General features: G+C 47.3%; 1 protein-coding gene across 1 annotated transcript in view; it reads right to left on the bottom strand.

Annotated features, from left to right (window-relative positions):
* Nucleotides 1-19127, bottom strand: part of SIM2 (SIM bHLH transcription factor 2) — a 52330-nt gene that overhangs the window by 24353 nt on the left and 8850 nt on the right. The window contains exons 2-6 of the mRNA XM_030806313.1: nt 17793-17875; nt 14414-14503; nt 7107-7215; nt 3914-3999; nt 721-920 (exon numbers count right to left, since the gene is read on the bottom strand). Coding sequence (XP_030662173.1) covers nt 721-920; nt 3914-3999; nt 7107-7215; nt 14414-14503; nt 17793-17875 — 568 coding nt within the window. The remainder of the gene's footprint in view (nt 1-720; nt 921-3913; nt 4000-7106; nt 7216-14413; nt 14504-17792; nt 17876-19127) is intronic.

Here is a 19127-nt window from a genome sequence, read left to right as displayed (position 1 = left end):
AAATTCAATTCAATTTTAAAAAACTTGGACTTTAACTGCAGACCCAGTTAAAAAACTGGGACTGCAGCTGGCTCTGGGGGAGAGTGAAGGCCACTCCAGCATGGGTCTGGAGAGCAGGTCTTCCCCAAGGCCAGGGGAAATGACCTCATCCAATCCCCTCCTCCCAGCCCAGATGTAGACAGGGCACCCATGAGCTGTGGGCAGAGCATCCCCCAGGGAAGGAAGCGTCTCTGCTCCCAGCCTCAGCCCTGTGGTGGCTTCACACCAGCTTGAGTGCCAAGGCCCGCCCCCCCCCCACACCACACTCAGGGTAGAAACCTTCTGTTTGTTCTAAAGTCCTCCTCGGACACAGGAGGCAGAGCTCTGACGTCACGGCCTTCAAAAAAGCCCAACCTGTGCTCACAGCACATGTTTTCATTTCAAACTCTAGTGATTCAAATAAGTAAATAAAATAAAACAAGCAATCAATAAGTAAATAAAATAAGTAATCAGCAAGTAAATAAAGTAAGTAAATCAATAAATAAATAAAATAAAGCAAGTCCTTGAGTCCTGAGGCTGACATATGTTCTTTCAGTTCATAAACTGGTTTTGCTTAATCCACATTCGTATTATGACTTACTCCTTGTTATGATTTGGCCAAGATGGCAGCTTTCAGGGGCCCATTTCCACCACCAGTGTCTTCCAGAAGGCCACAGCCACGGTGGCAGGTGCAGAACTCACCTGGAATCCAGGAATATCAGCTTCAGGTCGAGGCTGGCCCTGAACATGAACATGTTACTGTACAGCTTGATCTCGGTGATGGCACTGGGTGGCAGCGACTGGCCCACGGCCACCAGCCCCACAATCTGGTAGCAGGAGTCGTACAGGGACATGTCCAGCATATACTGCCTGATCTTCAAGTAGCCACTGCAGTGGATGACCTGGGAGTGGAGAGGGCAGGGTCAGCCACTGGCCGCCGGGGTTGGGCTGGTGCCCACTTCTCTTGGCTCATTTTCTCAAACGTGCTGGAATATCTCCCAGCCCAGCCTCTACTCCGCTGTGTGGCCCAGTGTGCTGACAGGCACCGGTTCATTGCTTAGGAGAAGTGGAGAGCTGTGCTTCTTAGCAAACAACATAATAGCTAGACGCAGTGGCTCATTCTTGTCATCTCAGCACTTTGGGAGGCCGAGGTCGGGGGATCGCTTGAGTCCAGGAGTTCGAGACCAGCCTTGGTGACATGGCGAAACCCCGTCTCTACAAAAAATACAAAAATTATCCGGGCATGGTGGTGCATGCCTATAGTCTCCAGCTACTTGGGAGGCTGAGGTGGGAGGATCACTTGAGCACTAGAGGCGGGGGTTGCAGTGAGCCAAGATTGTGCCACTGCACTCCAGCCTGGGTAACAAAACAAACAAACACACAAGACAACAAAAAATATCATAATAAAATATAAGGGTTGTCTTATCCAATTGACTGTATTATAAGTAACTACAAATTAGGGCTCTGTCATATATGATGGAGATATACATTATGAGCTCACTGCCAAGCTGTGAGTAGGTAACACGATAAAGGCATCTGGGGGAAGCCAACCATTTGTTCCACAGTGCTCGCATCAGTGACTGTGCTGCTTACCACCTTCCAATGGGATTGAACTTGGCATCCATATCACTCGATACGCTGTACCAGTAAATAAACAATTCTTTCAGTAGGTTTTTTTTTTAGACGAGGTCTCACTGTTGTTCAGGCTGGAGTGCAGTGGTGCAATCAGGCTCACTGCAGCCTTGACCTCCCAGGCTCAAGTGATCCTCCCACCTTAGCATCCTGAGTAGCTGGGACCACAGGTATGTGCCACCATGCCTGGCTAATTTAAAAAATTTTTTTTGTAGAGAGAAGGTCTCATTATGTTGCCCAGACCGGTCTTGAACTCCTGGGCTCAAGCAATCCTCCCACCTTAGCCTTCCAAAGTACTGGAATTACAGGCGTGAATCACTGTGCCCTGCCCCAGTACAATTTTTTGAAGTCTTCGTTTTTAATGTATTTTTATTTCCTTTATTTATAATTCAAGATTTTATCACCTCATAATAATAAGCCAGAGTGGCCTTATAGAAGCCCTTCCAATTGCTATAGCCAAAAGCCATACAGACGAGAATGCAGTGTTTCAGTGTCAAACAGAAACATCTGTACAGCCTCGAGCCTCACTACTGGAAGCATTTATTCAAGCTGCAGTCTGCAAAATCTTGATGGGATCATTATCATCATGACAACAGTGAAGAATCTTAGCCTTAAGTTCTCTGTTCCAAAACACTTCCTCCAGGATTTCCGAATGCATTCATCGTCTTTAGGGCTAAAACAAATCTTAAAATCCTTCCAGTCTATTCTCCCATTTTACTAATGAGGAAACCAAGAACAAGATGGTGTTGCGTGTTGCTTAAGATTGGAGAGTGGACAGTTAATGAGTGGCAAAAAAAGTCAAGACCCACGTCCCATCCAGGCGCGGTGGCTCCTGTCTGTAATCCCGACACTGTGGGAGGCCAAGGCAGGAGGACTGACTGAGGCTAGGGACTCAAGACCAGCCTGGAAACACAGCAAGACCCCATCTCCACAAAAAACTTTAAAAATTAGCTGGGTGTGATGGTGTGCACCTGTAGCCCCAGCTACTCAGAAGGCTGAGGTGGGAGGATCATTTGAGCCCAGGAGTTTGAGGCTCCAGTGAGCTGTGATTGCACCACTGGACTCCAGCCTGGGTGACAGAGCAAGACCCTGTCCCTTAACAAAAAGACCCAAGTCTCCTGAAGAATGTCTGTTGGCTCCTGGGGCCCCACCGTGGCCCAAAGAGGCTTAGTATCTGGGACAAGAAGGAAGACACATATCCCCCAAATTGTAACAGCACAGGGAGATACAGGTCAAAGGAGGAGCTCAGAGTGGGGTCAAAGAGGGGAGCTGGGGTGGGGCCTTCCAGAAAGAGAGGACAAAGGCACAAAAGTGCCCTTTCCTCTCACCCCATCTTCCTCCCTCCTTTTCTAAGGGGCAAATCCTCCTGGAAGAAAGTTTCTGGCAGCCTCCAGCCTCATATTGATGGGTTATGATGTCTGTCCTCTGAGGTTGGAGAGACAGCAGTGAAGATGCCTGGGAGGAGGGTAAGGAGCCCAGAGAGGGGACAAAAGGGTTGGCGGGGGGCACTCAGCACAGACTTCCCCCGACCCACTTTTCCCTGTGGAACGGCTGACTCTTGTGCCCTGAGACACGACCTACTCCTCCGTTCTGGAATTAACCAGAATAAGCGGTGGTGTCTGGCAGAGAAGTGGAGCCAGGGAGGAGCATGGGCTGGGCTCAGAATCCCAGCTCTGCTACCAAGCCCCTTCTGCCGTCCCTTCTCTGGTCCTTGACTACAAAACTGGGCCGGTGCTGCTCATTCCAATGGGCAGCTGAGATGCTTGAGGGAGTGGCCCAGGTGTGGTGCCGCAGATGAAAGCTCTGCCTCGTACCTTGGAAAGGGCTCTAGCATTATTGTGGTGCACACCGTCATTGGCGGCAGGGAACTTGGTGGAGCATCCCAAGGGGAAGGGCAGGGTCCGTGTTCTGGATACCACTGCCGGCTGCACCGTGCCCAGGAGGATGGGCCTCTATAAACTCCAGAGGCGGTGGCTCCAGTGGGGCTGGTCCACATGCAAAGTGCCAAGGTATTAATAAAATCTGCCCTAAGCCACACTGATTCCGGGTCTTATGCGACGAATTCCAGCCAGCCTGGAACATCCTCCTAAAACACCAGCTCTCACATGAGCCTCCGAGAGACTGTGCACCATGTTGCTGGAGAGCTCTACATTAGCGAGGATGACGAGTTTGTGCTCCCGTGCCTTCCTTTCTGCAGACGCTCTTGAAAACACACAATGAGGACCCACGGCCAGCTCCTCCCCGCACCCATGACTCCCCGTACCTTGTATCCGCTGCAGGTCAGGCCCGCGTTCCTTTTCGCCAAGACACACTTCATTCGAAGAAAGAACGACCTCTCTATCTCATACTCTGCAAGCAGGAGCAAGGTGAGGTTGGCAGCTGTCCCTCCGTGCTTCCCCCATCCTTCTTCCAACCTCACCAATGTGTTCCCAGGGCCAGATGCAGCTGCCAGAGGCCTTCTCAGTGTGCCCAGACCCTGCTCAGAGATCTTCGGCCTTGGCTGAGATCTGGGTGGGGCAGTGGAGACACCAGCCCAGTCCTGGTGTGGCTTCCTCAGCTCTAAAGGAAGGCAGCCAAATGAGGCCGCCCCTGAGGCCCCTGATGGGCCCTGCAGAGCTCCACCTGCCATCGCCCGCTCCTGGGGGCCATGGGCTCCAGGAAGGCCCAGAAGTCTCTGACCTCCCTCAGGGTAGCAGGACTTGAGTGCGTGGGACCCAGGCTCGGCAGATCCACGCTTTCACCCTCATTTCTAGCCCCAGAAGGACCACCCCGTCTCTGTCTCTCCAGGGCTCTGCCCTTCCTACTCACTCACTTTGCTTTTGCAGGCCTCCCATGCAAATCTCTGACCTCACTATTGTCAATGCAAATGTGTCCCCTAAGGAAACACCCTCTGTTTCAGGAAGGGACACCAGCGCTGTAAGACACAAATAGAGAAGGACCTCTGAGGGAGGGCGAGGTCACTCCACTCTAAATAAACAGCCCTTTGGTGGAGGTTAATACATGAATTTTTAAAGGAAGGTTACCACTAGGAATGGAAGCAAAGTCTTCCACCCTCCCTGAGGTCACTGCCTTGTGGAAGCTCAGGAATCACCTCAGAGGGCACCCCCTACCCCAGCTGGAGAGGCTGCCATATTTTACCCACAATTTCCCCTGCAGCTGGTGTCTGTGGGCAAAAAGCTTCCCTCTAACATGGCTGTCTGCCCCAGCCATTTCCAGATAAGCACGGTGGGTGGAAGCTCAGGTCTAAAATACATCAACCAGTCATTAACTACCAAGTTCTGGGGAGAGCCCATTTCTCGCAGGTTTATCATAAAACAATGGGGGTCATTTCAGACACAGAAAGTCAGCAAGGGAGCAGCTGGGGAGAAAATGGAGCAGCTGGGGAGAAAATCGAGCACTTGGGAATCTCAACCCCTGCACCCCTCGGCTGGCTGTGGAAATGAGTCAGGTGCGGCCTCAATGCTTCCAGCCCTTGTTGCTTCAGACTCAAAGGTCACAGAAACAGGGCGTGAAAGGGTCTCATGATATTCTCAAGACTCATTTGCTCTCATTTATAATCCCTCTTTGGGAGGTTATGACCCAGGCAGGGTAAAATGAAACCGGGGGTAGGGGGAGAAAGCCCAGTCCCATACAGTTAACATACTGTGCAATTTTCAGGCCAGGCACGGTGGCTCACACCTGTAATCCCAGCACTTTGGGAGGCTGAGGTGGGCAGATCACCTGAGGTTCGAGACCAGTCTGACCAACATGGCAAAACCCTGTCTCTAACAAAAATACAAAAAAATTAGCCAGGCATGGTGGCAGGCACCTGTAATCCCAGCTACTTGGGAGGGCTGAGGCAGGAGAACCGCTTGAACCAGGTGGTGGAAGTTGCAGTGGAGATCACACCACTGCACTCCTTGCCTGGGTAACAAGAATGAAACTCCAACTCCAAAAAACAAAACAAAACAAAACAAAAAACCGTACTGTGCAATTTTCAAAAACAATAACAGCACTATGTTCTGCAATTCTCTGACACCTGTTTTCTTTGTCCAGCCTTAACCCCACAGTGAAAGAATTTGATTCAGGTGCGATGTTCTAGCCTAGCCCTCATTTTGTTAGAAATTACCTCTTCAGAGCCATGACTCATGCTGATGTATGCAGACATATCATATCCAAGAATCAGACCTTAGCTACAACTAGGTGCCCCATCTCATTTCAGAAACCAACATGCCAGGCTCTCTCCTTGGTAAGGAATAATTAGACTCCAGTGACTATTTCTGGAGCTGGAACTTGGGGGCCACAGAACGGTCTGCAAGGGATTTTACAACTGTGTGTGCTATTTTGTATTCTCTCTTCCCAGCCCGAGAATGACCACCCTCCCCCCACCCCCAGAAGACAGCAATAAGAATGCCACTCATGTTTTTCCTGCAGCCAGCTACTCCATTCTCATCACCCTTAAAGCCTCTTCTTTTGCATTTTGTTCCACTGGGGTATTTTCGCCAAGCTGGGTACCACAGTCCAAAGCACACACAAGACCCATTTGTCAAGAGGCCTGTTGGCCTCACTAGATGGTTGGAGGGAGTTAAAAGGCCAGGGCCCCTGGAATAAGTCCTTCTGTATCTTCCTAGCACTCATCGCAATTGAAATTTAAGGAGTCATTTGTGTAATGACCAGGGCTTCTTAATGATTTGTGCCACAGCACAAAACCTACAGATCCGTACTTGGAGTAACATTTTTAAATACATAAAATAAAATATATAAGATTACCAAAAAAGCAACTGTATTGGAAAATAATTATCAAAATATTTCAACACAGTGATACGGATATAAATGTGCTGCTTTATTAATCCATAAATAAGAAGATTCAGTAGCAGGTCTCAGAACTCCTGAAATTTTGAAGTAGGCATGTGGGTATAAGTGATATGTTTAAACCTGCAAAACTTTAATATGATATGGAAAATATCTGTGATTTCTATTGTTGGCAAAGCCACAGGTACTAGTGACCCCAAGATGGTTTACCATCTATCATCAGAAGCAAAGGAAATGCCAAATTTCAACTGGAGGAAACACATATGTAGTTTTCCCCACGAAATGTCATGGACCACCCCCGACCCCCGAGTTTTGGGCATGGCATCTTGGTTAAGGAGAAGCTTGGTCTAGACCCGTGATGCTGTAATCCCTGGAATTCTGACCCAAGAGCATGAGGGGAGCAGGCTTGCACCACTTTTGTCTTCTACCTAGCACTCAACACAGCTTCTGGCCAACAATAGGAGCTTGATGAATATTGGCTTAAAAGACACAGGTATAAATGCAAATCCCCACATGGTGGGTGCTGTGTGTGTATTGGAGAGACCTGGGCTGGGCTGTCCTAGTCATGCCCAGCCACTTGGCAGATGTGGGAAGCAAAGCCCTGAGTTCCATTTAAGAATGTTGCCTTGCTTTTAGTCTGTTTTTTTTTCCTCTGGATGGAATACCTTGGAGCAGGTGGTGGTGCAGCGGCTGGTGGGCCGTGAGGACAGCGGTCATCTCGTCGTGGTCGGAAGGATGGATGTATTCATAAATACTGTTGCCCGTGAGCTCCACCTGCCGTGGAAGGGAAGGGTCAGAAATGCCACCGCCTCTCTGGGATTGGCGCAGGGGGAGGGGCAAGGTGTGTCACAGGTGCGCACCCTGCCAGGAACAGAACTTTGATCTCTGCTGACAACCCATACCTTTGCCAAACGCAGCAACAGTTTTCTTTTCTCAACAGAGCTCAGAGCTCTGAACTGTCTCCCATACTGTCTAAAAAGGCCAGGGCCCTGAGGCTCGAGCTTGGAGCCAAGAGAACCCTTAGCAGGAAGGACCAGAAAGCAAAGGGTGGAAAAGATGGGCACCAGAGGTGGGCGGCACTGCTGGCCTGGGCAGCATCCTCCATATAGAAGAGGGCTTGAAACAGACCCAGGCTGTGGTCTCTGTCCTTCCCCAGCTGGTGATCTGAGGGGACCGGGTGGCCAGAAGGCCAGCTGTCCTGTCCACATTGTGCTCCCTGTGGGAGTCTTGTCCACTCTGAGGCCAACCAGCCGGCCACGGCGGGGCCGCCACTGTGCCCGAGGAAGACATGAACTCAGACAAAGGCCCTTTCTTCGTCGGCTCTGAGCTGTGCCCCTCAGGCACTGCCAGGCCTCTCTCACATTGCCAGCAATGTGTCTCTGGCCCTCCCAGTCCGAGATGACTGTGCTATTTCTGTGGCTCCCACCCAGGGATGTGGCTGGGGCTGTGCGTGACCTGCGGGAGGGTGTGGGCCCGCTCCAGAGAGCCACGTTATATGGGGATTATGTCCTGGGGTTGCTGCCTCAACAGTCCGACGCCACCTATTTCCAGACACAGCCCACAGAGGACAGCACGTCCATGTCACTTTGCAGGAATGGGTGGCCCCAGGAAAATACCCATCATAGTTACAATTTTTACACAGAGGTCCCTGGAGGCCCAAATTCCCGAACTTGAGAACCTTTCTAATGTTCTCCCAAACATAAGCACCAGGAGAGGATATGATACAGAGTCTCAACACCTGGGCCCCCACCCACCTTAAGATGGACAGTGGCACAGAATGTTCTAGAAAAGACTAGCAGAGCAGCCTTATGAACAGTGGTGGGTGGATCCTATTTTTAGAGCTATAATCAATAGTGCTGAGGGCGGCAGACAAGGACAGTGAGTCGGCGTACCCTAGCATTGTTCAGGGGAGGCCCAGGGGCAGTGGTAGGATTTCCTCCACTGCCAAGGGAAGCCCCAGTGCCCAGCCTGAGAAGAAACTCAAAGCACGTGGGAAACCGTCCTTGGGTGGTGAAGGATCTCGGGTGGGTCTGGAGAATTCCTTCTTGACCCTGCCCTAAGGAGAGAGGGTAACTTAAGATAACAAAAGGAGGTTCATGGTGTGTCTTGTCCCAAGGCACCCCCTTGTTATTTTTAGGTGTGTCTTGCTGCAGGTGTCGCCGGGAGCCTGTGGCTCTCCATCAGAGGAGAGACAACATGATTATCTGCAAAGTGGCCGTCCTGACGGTGCCACCTCACGCAACAGGACAACCCAGCCAGCTGCTTAATGGAGAGGTTCTCCTGGGAGCTGCGGTTCCAGATTAGCATCTAGGCCATCAGCTTTTACTTGGGACCAAGGGGTGGTCATGGAGGGGTGAAGTGATTTATCGCACTCCTCAGAACCAGTTCCTCCAATTTGTTAAGATGAGCGAGTTGCTTTCTTATTCAGAATAAGTTACACTTCTGGCCTGCTAAGTCGTCTTGTCCCTAAAACGGCTCTCACAGTTCTATGTTTTACATTATTCAAGGAATGTTTCCTTCCAATATTATGCAAACGGAGCAACAGAGAGAATCCTATTAGAGGAATCCTCCCAACCCTCTACTTAACACCCACTTCCCAAGCCTGGCACTTTCTCAACAGATCTCCCAGATGGACATTTGCCTCCCTGAAAAGTTATTACAGGATTTCATTTAAGAAAAATAGTAAAAACTAAACATTCTTCTTTCGAGTCATTCCTGTTAATCCTCAAAAAGTTTAAATAAACCGGCAACATGTAAGCCAGCCATTTGGGACAGGACCATTTCCCTTTTTCCTCAGGGTGGCAATGACTATGCCCTGGGAAGGCCTGTCCAGGTGCGGAGTGACAGAGGCTAAAAAATAAGAGAGTTGGCTTAAGAAAATATATATTGACACTTTGGGAGGCCGAGGCAGGCGGATCACCTGAGGTCAGGAGTTCAAGACCAGCCTGGCCAACATGGTGAAATCATGTCGTACTAAAAATACAAAAATTAGCCGGGCCTGGTGGCATGCGGCTGTGATCCCAGCTACAAGGGAGGCTGAGGCAGGAGAATCGTTTGAACCTGGGAGGCGGAGTTTGCAGTAAGCCGACATCGCGCCACTCCACTCCAGCCTGGGAGACAGAGCAAGACTCTGCCTCAAAAAAACACAAACAAAACAAAACAAAAAAAAGAAAAGAAAATATACAGTGACTCACAATTTCAACAGTCTATTTTAAAAATGAAAAAATAACAAAATAGAGAAATGTTATAGTGGCCTATCGTTTCTCCCTTCCCCATGTTTTTAGGGAAAAAGAATAATTCTGGTTTGCTCAAAGTTCTTTTCTAGAAAAAAGTAACTGATGTGTTTTCGGGAAACCTCTTTACCTCCTTGCAGAAAGACCTTCCATCTGTGCTTATTAAGGGTTAGATTTGTGTTTTAATCCCAGAGTAGGTTCTTATGTTTTCAGAGTTCCCGTTCTCGTCACATGCGTTTGAAGAATGAGAAGGGTGAGGCTGCACAGATGAAAGGCTTGGTTTTCCGAAGGCTCGAGTCTGTGACAAAACGAACGGGAAAACTCCAGAGCTGTCTAGGAAGTGAAACAGCCTTCAAATAACGGAAATGTCTTTAAAGAACAAATTTTGGAATGATAAAACAGTCCTGACCTTAACTCAAAATTATGGTTGACGTGGTGTTTCCTGTATTTACGTATCTCTCCGTGCTTTTGAACACTGAGAGAAATGTGTTCACAAAAAAAAAAAAAAAAAAATTATGGTTGTCGCTATAAAACTCCCCGGGTCTCATACATCAGCCTTATTAAAACAGACCTTCCATGTGATATTTTAGTATCTGTAAACCCCTGCTAACTACAAAATGGATAGCTTTCCTACTAAGAGCTTTTTTATGTTTTGCTGAATAGCTTTTCTTCTTGCCAAGAAAACTACGCATGATAAATACAGCACTAAATGCATATATTCTGCGTGGAAGGGCAGAGGTGCTTGGCACTCTGAAAATGCACGTTACTCTGGGGTGCTTTGCTGAGTATGGTAAATTAAGGATTTTAAAATAAGATGGTTTGGGTTTCAGGGTTCAAGTTATGTCAACAAACATAATTATGTTGTCTTTTGTCTTTATTTCAAAAGTGAAAGGATTAGGTCTTGTACCTCCAAACAACATCATCGATATGTTTATGGTTGTTTCGGGCCACAGTCTCAAACAAGACATTCTTTTATGTGTCTCATAAACTGCTATTTCATACATACCTATATTTATTTGAACATGTATACTTGTTACCTAGATGCTATATAACTGTATGCAATGTTGGTGAGGAAACTTAATCCAAGGATACTTAAAAATGTATACAGCAGCTACACAGGGCTTTTTTTTCCTCCTCCCTAAATAAAAGTAAAATAATTGCATTAACCAAAAAAGCACATGGAACTAAATCATTTAGTAAACATGCATGGAAAAAGATTGCTGCCCCAGGTCTACCTCATCCACGTAGATAGAAACTTGTCTAGATACTTTGTGTGTGGACACGTGTGTGAGTGTGTCCACCAAAGGGAGTTTTCAGGCTGAAAGCCTGCCTCTCTATTGCCTAACGCTTGGACCCTGGGCTGAGGAGACAACTGGCATTTTATGGTTATCTCTGTCATTGTTTTAGTATCAAAGTTTGTCAGCAACAATCACTTGTTTACTAGTGTAAACAAAAAAATAAACTAAAAAGCTCTGCCATACGAAGTAGATTTATTTCAACACTTGTTCAAATGAGGCTTAATAAAAGACTTGGAATGGGCATGGGCTTATAACCCATAAAGAATCATTTCCATACCCTCAAATAAAGAATTTGGATAGTTATTTAGTAGAGGTTAGACCAAAAACAAAACAAAACAAAACAAAAAATCACTTTGCAGTGAATTTCCACACAATTATAGCAGATCTAGGGGCTTACATTCTCTATGATCTTTTAACATAAAGTTTAACGCTGAATCAACATGAAAGACATCTTTACTTAATGAGATAATGTCATTGAAGGTAACTGAAAGTTTTTGGAACACAAACGAGCAGCATGTATCAGCTATTACTACTATCGTTATTCATCAGAAATTCTGTTTAAAAGGTTACTCTGACTACTGGGTAAAATTTTATTAACACTTTTATCTCTCGTGACTTAAAAAAAATATTTAAGCCCATTTTAATAACGGTCTCATGCTTGATACATTTGCCTGACTTTTAAAAAATAATCTAAAAGGTGCAAAAATGTTTAAAAGACCAGTTGGGTATTTGACATCCTATTCAATACTTTATTTTACTATTTAAGTAAAGAAGACAGAAAAAAATACACATTGTGATTTTGCCTAGATTTCCTTCTATGGAGTTAATCATGAACAGGGGGAAGATTTGAGAGAAAAGTTTGTTGTTGCTTATTTAAGCAGTTCACCATGGAACGCTCCCTAGACACCGACAAAGAGGGCACATGGGCACTAAAGTGTTTTTGTAGCTGTGGACTGATGCTAACTAACACAGCCCCGCAGAGAAATCAGAAAAAATTAGTTGCTCTATGCAGACGATCAGTTTGACTTATCTTTTTAGAAACTGTCACTTCTACTGGAGAGAAAGAGACAACGTATGTATCTCTACAACTTTCTTAGAAAATAGTAGTGCCTAACCCCTCTCCTCTCTCAAAATTATGATGCAAAGTTTTCCTGCTGCATTATGATCATGAGGAAATAGAGTACTTCAACTTGTGAGGCTGCCTGGATTTCCTTCTGTGGGGCCAATCATGAACAGGAGGCAGATTTGTCACCTATCCAATATTTTGGTCCTTCTTAATTATTGTGTTTATAATCAATCAATTCTATTTTCCACATAAAAAGAGAAAAATAACGCAGAGAGGCTAACTTGGACAGCCTGACTGAATGCACTGGATCTCTTGGGATGTGCACAGTACCTCCTGATGGGCCAGGACATTCCAAATGACCAAGCAGCCCTAATAGGAGCCCCCAAAGGACTCTACTGAAAGTAACTTTGTTCAAATGAAACCGTGGGTATGCCTGGATTTTGTGTTGCTCCCTGTAGTTTGTAAATCACATGAAATAGGCATTTTGATCTGTTTCTCACCACGACCCTTAAAGACAGATAGAGCAGGCATGATTTTATTATTTAAGTTACATGGTTCAAGTAGGTTAAAGAACCTGCCCTATCAGACAATAAAAACTGTATAACTGAATGCATTTCCCTTTTTGCTTTGACTGCTAGGGAGCTCAGATCTAAATTTAATATTTGATAACAGTGACTTTACCTATTTTAAAAGATTTTCAATCAGTCATCTTTAAAAGTGTGTGAAATGTTTTGTGGTGTTTGTGACATTACTGTAAGACTATGAAAGGTTTTCTAAATGATTAAAAAAGGTAACTAATCGGGCCAAGTCAGAAGTAGAAACTAGTCTGGGTACAACTTAAGGGCCCTGAATAATTCTAAATAGGGCAAGGTAAAAATTCAGAGAATAATACTAGGTTGGTGCAAAGGTAATTGCGGTCATTGCCATTAAAAGTAATGGAAAGACTACATTTACTTTTGCATCAACCTAATAATTATGGAAAATAGTAAATTTCCTATTCCCAGCAGTAGTTCCCATTCTACAAGTACACTAATCCCATGAGTCACATAGGCACAGGTGCCAAGCCTTAGTAAACTGTATTTGGGAGACTTGGTTTGATAAAAGCAGAGAAGAGGAAGAGAAAAACTTCCAAATCATTTTAATATGTAATTCATTTTAAAGGGCTTTGCCTGAGAAACACAGAGTTACATAAACCCACATGGATCTGGATGAGGATATCCATACATCAGAGAGAAGGTTGTAAATAAATAGCAAGTTTATAAAAAAAAGTGTTGGCAGAAAAATAAAAGGAATACACCAGATGCAGGTTGCCAAATGTGGTCGTTTTGTTTTTCAATGAGCAAACTGAAGCCACATTAATCGGCATGTTTTATTTTGGCTTAACTACATTAGGAGGCGGGTGTAATTCAAATGCATTATGGGCCTCTCTGGAACCTATCCACTGTATCTATCATTAATTCTAGTGTATCTTCAGTCATGGTGAAAAATCACTCTGATAGTACACAATGTGAAGAAATATTTAGTCCCTGCATGTAGTTTAAAATGTGACTTTTAAAATCATGATCCGCATTTGTTAAGTCAGGCATGTGAATGGGAATGATCAGTCACACTATCCCCTTTCAGACATTCAACGGGCCCAGGGAGCCCCCAAATCCCCCACCAAACCCTTGGCTTGCCAGGGAGAGACAAAGCTGAGTCCCCCTCTTTCCTCTAAGGAAACGGTGGACCATTTTTAGAAGATGATTCCATCTTTCCAGAAAAATTGGTAATATTCAGATGTTCTAAAGAAACCTTGCTGTTCAAAACAGTAGTAAACTGAGTTTTATGAGTTTCTATCACAAGCATATAAAATGCTTTGCTGAAACGACCACTGAACTGGAAAAAGTCAGGAAAAATGACCCTGAATTCCATGCGAACACTCATAAATCTACCCCTCCCCATTCTCTCTCCCCAAAGAACATTCTGCATAAAATCCATGTTCCACATTAGCTTACCTCTTGCTTTATAGCAACTCACAATACCACGTGCAGACCAGCAAGTGTGGACTGAAACATGTCCCTTTGTGGAGCTCTTTTCAGGGCATCTAGCATTACTACATAAGCAGATAGTCCAGGTGTGGGACAGAATCTCGGAACAAGGCTGACGTGGCAAAGACACACTGGTCATGAAACCCCAAGGGAAAAAGAAAGTAAAAAAGTAAAATATGGAGAAGAAAACCCCTGCAGGATGTCCTGAGAAGAGGATTTTGCAATTTGGGGTTATGTTCTTACACAAAAGCAAACACTTAGACTCATTTTCAAGTTGGGTGAGGCTGTCAAAATCTGCTGTCACTTCATTTAATATTTTGGTTGCACATAAAATTAGGCAATACCCACCTGGGACAAGCCTAAATGGACAGAAGCGGTCTCGGATATATACATGATTTTGCCATCAGATGCTACCACAAAAACAAATCCATCCAAAGTCTGTAAAAGATAAAGTGTCAGAATAAGAGATGATCAGTCTACATTAGAGTTAAAGTACAGTCACTGGGATGGAGGGATGCATCAAATATGACCATCGACACATGCTTGCTAAATGCAAAAATGAAGCTCAGGGTCTTAAAAAGGACTGTAGGAAACAGCACCCAGGGTTTAGTTCCCAGGCCAGGCTCTGAAATGCTTTTAAAGCACTTTAGAAACAATCGTACATCCACATCACAAAAATCATGCAAAACATTTGAGAATTCCTATCAAGCTCAGTTTAAATGTAGTAGCTTTATTGTTTGGGGTCATTTTAGCACTTAGTACAAATCCGGAGTTCTATGGTACTTAGGGGAAAATCTACCACTATATAGACCGTTTTATGTCATAATTGGCAGTCATTTATACCACTAGGACATATGCTTTATTTGCCACAATTTTCTAGTTACCTCTAAGTACCATTTGAATAATAAATTCCGAACACTACCACTGCCCAGAAAATAAAACAAAATACCTGGTTATTTTACCAGACTACGTCTACAGAATTAATTATTTAGAATTTGCAAGAGATCAAATAACCTTTGCAAAATTCAAGGAGGAAAAGTATCAACTTCTGAAACATGAAAACTACCCAAATGAAATTCTGATTTTTCCTAAGTTGGCTAACCCTCAAAAATAAAGTAAAACTGTAAGAGGTAATTAAGACAAATAAAAAGGTAATGATTATATTTATGTGTCAAGGATAAAAAGACTAAATTATTTTTGAAAAAGGAAAATGTATTTTATTTACTCATTCATATTTTAGATCCAGAACCAAAGAAAAGCAATAAAGTTGGTGAAAGACTCATACAACCCACAATGCTGCCCCCATAAAAAATATTCCAAATTAATTTCTGGCCACAAATTCTATTTTCACAGCATGTAATTGAAACCAGATTACCTTTGGTTTTTCTAAGCCACCCCCCCAACCCCTAGAGAGGGGGCTGAAAAGAATGTAGTATAAGTGAATCTTGAAAGATATCCTTGGATTCTGCTGTCTCAAATACAGTTTGCTGCAAAAAGTCTTTGCCAACTAAACTATCATTACCTTCCCCGATGCTAAGGTTGAAAATCAGCATCTTGATTATAAGCCTAACTTTCAAGTTTCTAACTCAGCTGCAAAATATTTTCCCAACTAAACCTGTGGTGTTCCAAAAATATAAACTATACAGCAATTTCTAAAGTTATAAATGTCTTGGCGCATTTGGCATGCTTGCTTAATTCCAAAATCATTAAAGAGACACATTTAGTGAAAAAGCATCTCACAACCAGCCATATCTGGGATAATGAGGAAAAGAGGAAAATTATCATAATTAAATTCTAAAAGTTGCCAGCAGTAGCTAAAAAAATAATATTCTTAATGGAAAATGTTGGGTATGACTTCGTAGCTTCAAATGGCCTAATTCACTTACATGTATAATAAGTGCAAAGACGTCCGTCCACACACCACTCCGGAATTAATTAAAGAAATGTAGCATAGAGAAGTCTGAGGGTGTTGACTTTGCCAGCCAGGTTTTCATTGAAGTTCCCCAGCACTTAGTTGTCCCTGATATTAGTGTCACTTATAATATGTAGGAGTATGAAACTTGCAACACACCCAGCTCGGAGCTGGAAGTGGAGGAGGGGGAGCAGAGGCCGCCTGGGCAGGGCTCCCAGAGCGCCATTACCCGCCGCGGCCACACCATGCGCTTTATGCTGTAAAAGCTCGGGGTTTCAAATATTCCCCGGGTCTTCTCTAACGCAGGCATGCATTTTAAAAAATAAACCACACTAGGGCACTTGGGGCAAGAGAGTTGTGAAAAGATCTGCTTTTTGGAAATGCAGAGCTAGCGGCTGACTCGCTGACCTAAGTCATGGCGTCCTGCAGCCAACATTTTTTTTATTATTATTATTTTAAAGTAAAACACAAAATAGAGGGCGGAAATGCAGAGCAGCTCTTGGTAGGCATTTTTCGATGGCAGAGACAAATGACGGCGGGGGGGAATGAATCGGGTCGTTGATGAGGCTCTGTAAAGGGCATTTGAAAGATCGGGATGTGTCCCCAGCCAGCGCCAACCGCCCACCTGGAAGTGGTGAGCTGTGCTCAGGGCTACCCGGCCGATCCGCAAAGCCCCTCTGCTGCCAGAGAAAAGCCGAGGTCAGGGGAGCGTGCAGCTCCTGCAGGGTGAATGGCCCAGGGCTCGGGGTGCTAAGCACCTGGCTCCAAACCAAGCAAGAGCCCGGAGGCCTCACCAAGTTCTGGTTATCCGGGTGGGCTCTAGAGCTAGGCCAATGGGTTAACTCCTCTCCACCCCTTGCTGTGTGACCTTAGACATGTTATTTAACCTCTCTGTGCCTCAATTTCCTCCTCTAAAAACATGGAGTTAAAAACAGAACCCAGGCAGGACGCGTTGGCTCAAGCCTGTAATCCCAACACTTTTGGAGGCTTAGGTGGGCGGATCATCGGAGGTCAGGAGTTCGAGATCAGCCTGGGTGAAACCCCGTCTCTACAAAAATACAAAATTTAGCCAGGCATGATGGTGGGTGCCTGCAATCCTGGCTACTCGGGAGGCTGAAGCGGGAGAATCGCTTGAACCCGGGAGACGGAGGTTGGAGTGAGCCGAGATCGCGCCATTGCACTCCAGCCTGGGCCACAGAGTGAGATTCTGTCTCAAAAACAAACAAACAAACAAACAAAAAACAAAACAAAACAAATAAAAAAACCAGAATCCACTCTAGATGGGAGGGGGACGCAAATAAGGTCCGGAACTGAATGTGGCCTGCAGTAAGCTCTGGACAAGTGTCCCTGTTAATATTCTATTTTTGATGCTGTCTCTCCGTCCTTGCGCCCCCTGCACACACGCAGCGGCCGAATGCTTTAGAGCCCCGAGCGGCCCGATCATTCCTGCTGCTCCGGCCCTAGCGCCTGGCACAGAGCAAGCGCTGGGTGGAAGCTGCCGAGGGAAGTGAGATTGGAAACGACTTGACCACGCTCGGGAGGCGCCCCCGGCCTAGGTCTCAGGTGGCCTGGGGAGTCCTGGGGCCTTCGGCGGGGTGTAGGGGCAGATGTAGGGTTAGGGTAGGGTTGGCCGCAGGCCGCATCCGACATGCTAAGCGTCCATCCCTCCGCAGTGGGGACCACCCCTATCCCCAGCCCCCGGCAGCCTCCAGATCTGTCCGGCAGCCCTGGGGAAGGGGCGCCTGGAGGCTGGGGTGGCGGGGTCGGAAGGGAGCCTGCTGCGGCTGCGCTCCTCCCCTGGCGCGGCCGCTCTACCTGCAGCAAGTGCGATCCCAGCTCCTTGGCGACGCTGTCCATGGGCCCGGCGCGGCTCGGCTGTCCCCATGCGTCTCCTAAACCTGGACGAGGGAAAAACGCAAATCAGTAAACTGCAGAGCTGAGCCCGATGCCTCGGCGCCAGGCAGGTCACGCGGAACCCCTGCACCCTGTCAGCCCTCCCCACGAGTCCCGCGCGCGTCCCCCCGCCGCCTCCCCGGCTCCGCAGCCGCCATCTGTGCTCTCGCCGTCGCCCCTTTGCCCTCGGTTAAAAAGAAAAGGCCGGGGGAGAAATCCCCGCAGCGGCCGGCAGCCCGGGCGCCCGTGCGAGCCTGCCAGGCCCACAGCTCCCGCGGGTCTCCCACGTGCTCATGGCCCTGAAATTGCCGTTTTATTTGAAATGCCACAAAGTAATCTAATCTGCTTTGAAATCGCCATTCTCGTGGCCAAACGGGGATATCGATTTGACCCTTAAATATTCCCCCAAGGACCCTCCTTCCCTCCCTCCTTCCCTCCCTCCTTTCTTTCCCTGCTTCTCCGGCAACTCCTTGTTTTCCCAAAGGCAGACAGGCTGAGACAGAAAGTCCCCGCCGCCCAGGAGGCAGCTCCCCCCGCATAAAAAACCCCCTACGCGCTACCCCTCGGGCTTCCCAGCTCTCACAGGCGCCCCGCGAGCGCAGTCCTCCTTCCAATCCGAAACCTTCTGCCTGGGAGGGGTTTACCTGGGGGCTCCCCGAGAGCAGACTCCAATCTGCTGGCGGTGGGAGAGGGATGGGCCACAGGCCGGACTGGAAAGGGTCTCTTGTCACATAATTAGGGATCCCCCGACTCCTCCGCTCAGCAGGCCTCCTGCCCTTCCTCGCCACCTCCGCAAAATCTACTAACCAGTGTTGAGCCCCAGGGGAAAGAGGGCCCTGCCTGTCAGGGCTCCCCTCCTGCTACACCCTCGGCCTGACTGCTGCGCCCCGCGAGACCCCAGGCTTCCCCTGCACACCCCAAGGAAGCAGGAAAGCCGGGCGAGGCTGCGACGCTTAGCGCGAGCTGGGACAACCCCCGAGCCCTCCCCGGAATCTTTCCTCCGGGAGCCTGGCCGCAGACCCTCCACTAAGCGCTGTGGCTGGTGGCTGCAGCGCCAGATGGCGAGGGTCGGTGCACAGCCTGCACCCCAACCTCCCCGGAGGACAACGCGCCCGGCGCTTCCCTGCCGACGAGCCTAGCGCCCGACCCCTGGCTGCGACCCCTGCGGGACGAGCTGCGGGCGCTGCTGGCGGGTCCCCTGCCCCAACCCACGATGCCCGCCCCCCACCCCAGGAACTGCGGGCCAGGCCCAGCCCC

The sequence above is a fragment of the Nomascus leucogenys genome, chromosome 25, assembly GCF_006542625.1.
Source record: "Nomascus leucogenys isolate Asia chromosome 25, Asia_NLE_v1, whole genome shotgun sequence".
NCBI lineage: Eukaryota > Metazoa > Chordata > Mammalia > Primates > Hylobatidae > Nomascus > Nomascus leucogenys.
This window is presented reverse-complemented; position numbering and strand designations above follow the sequence as displayed.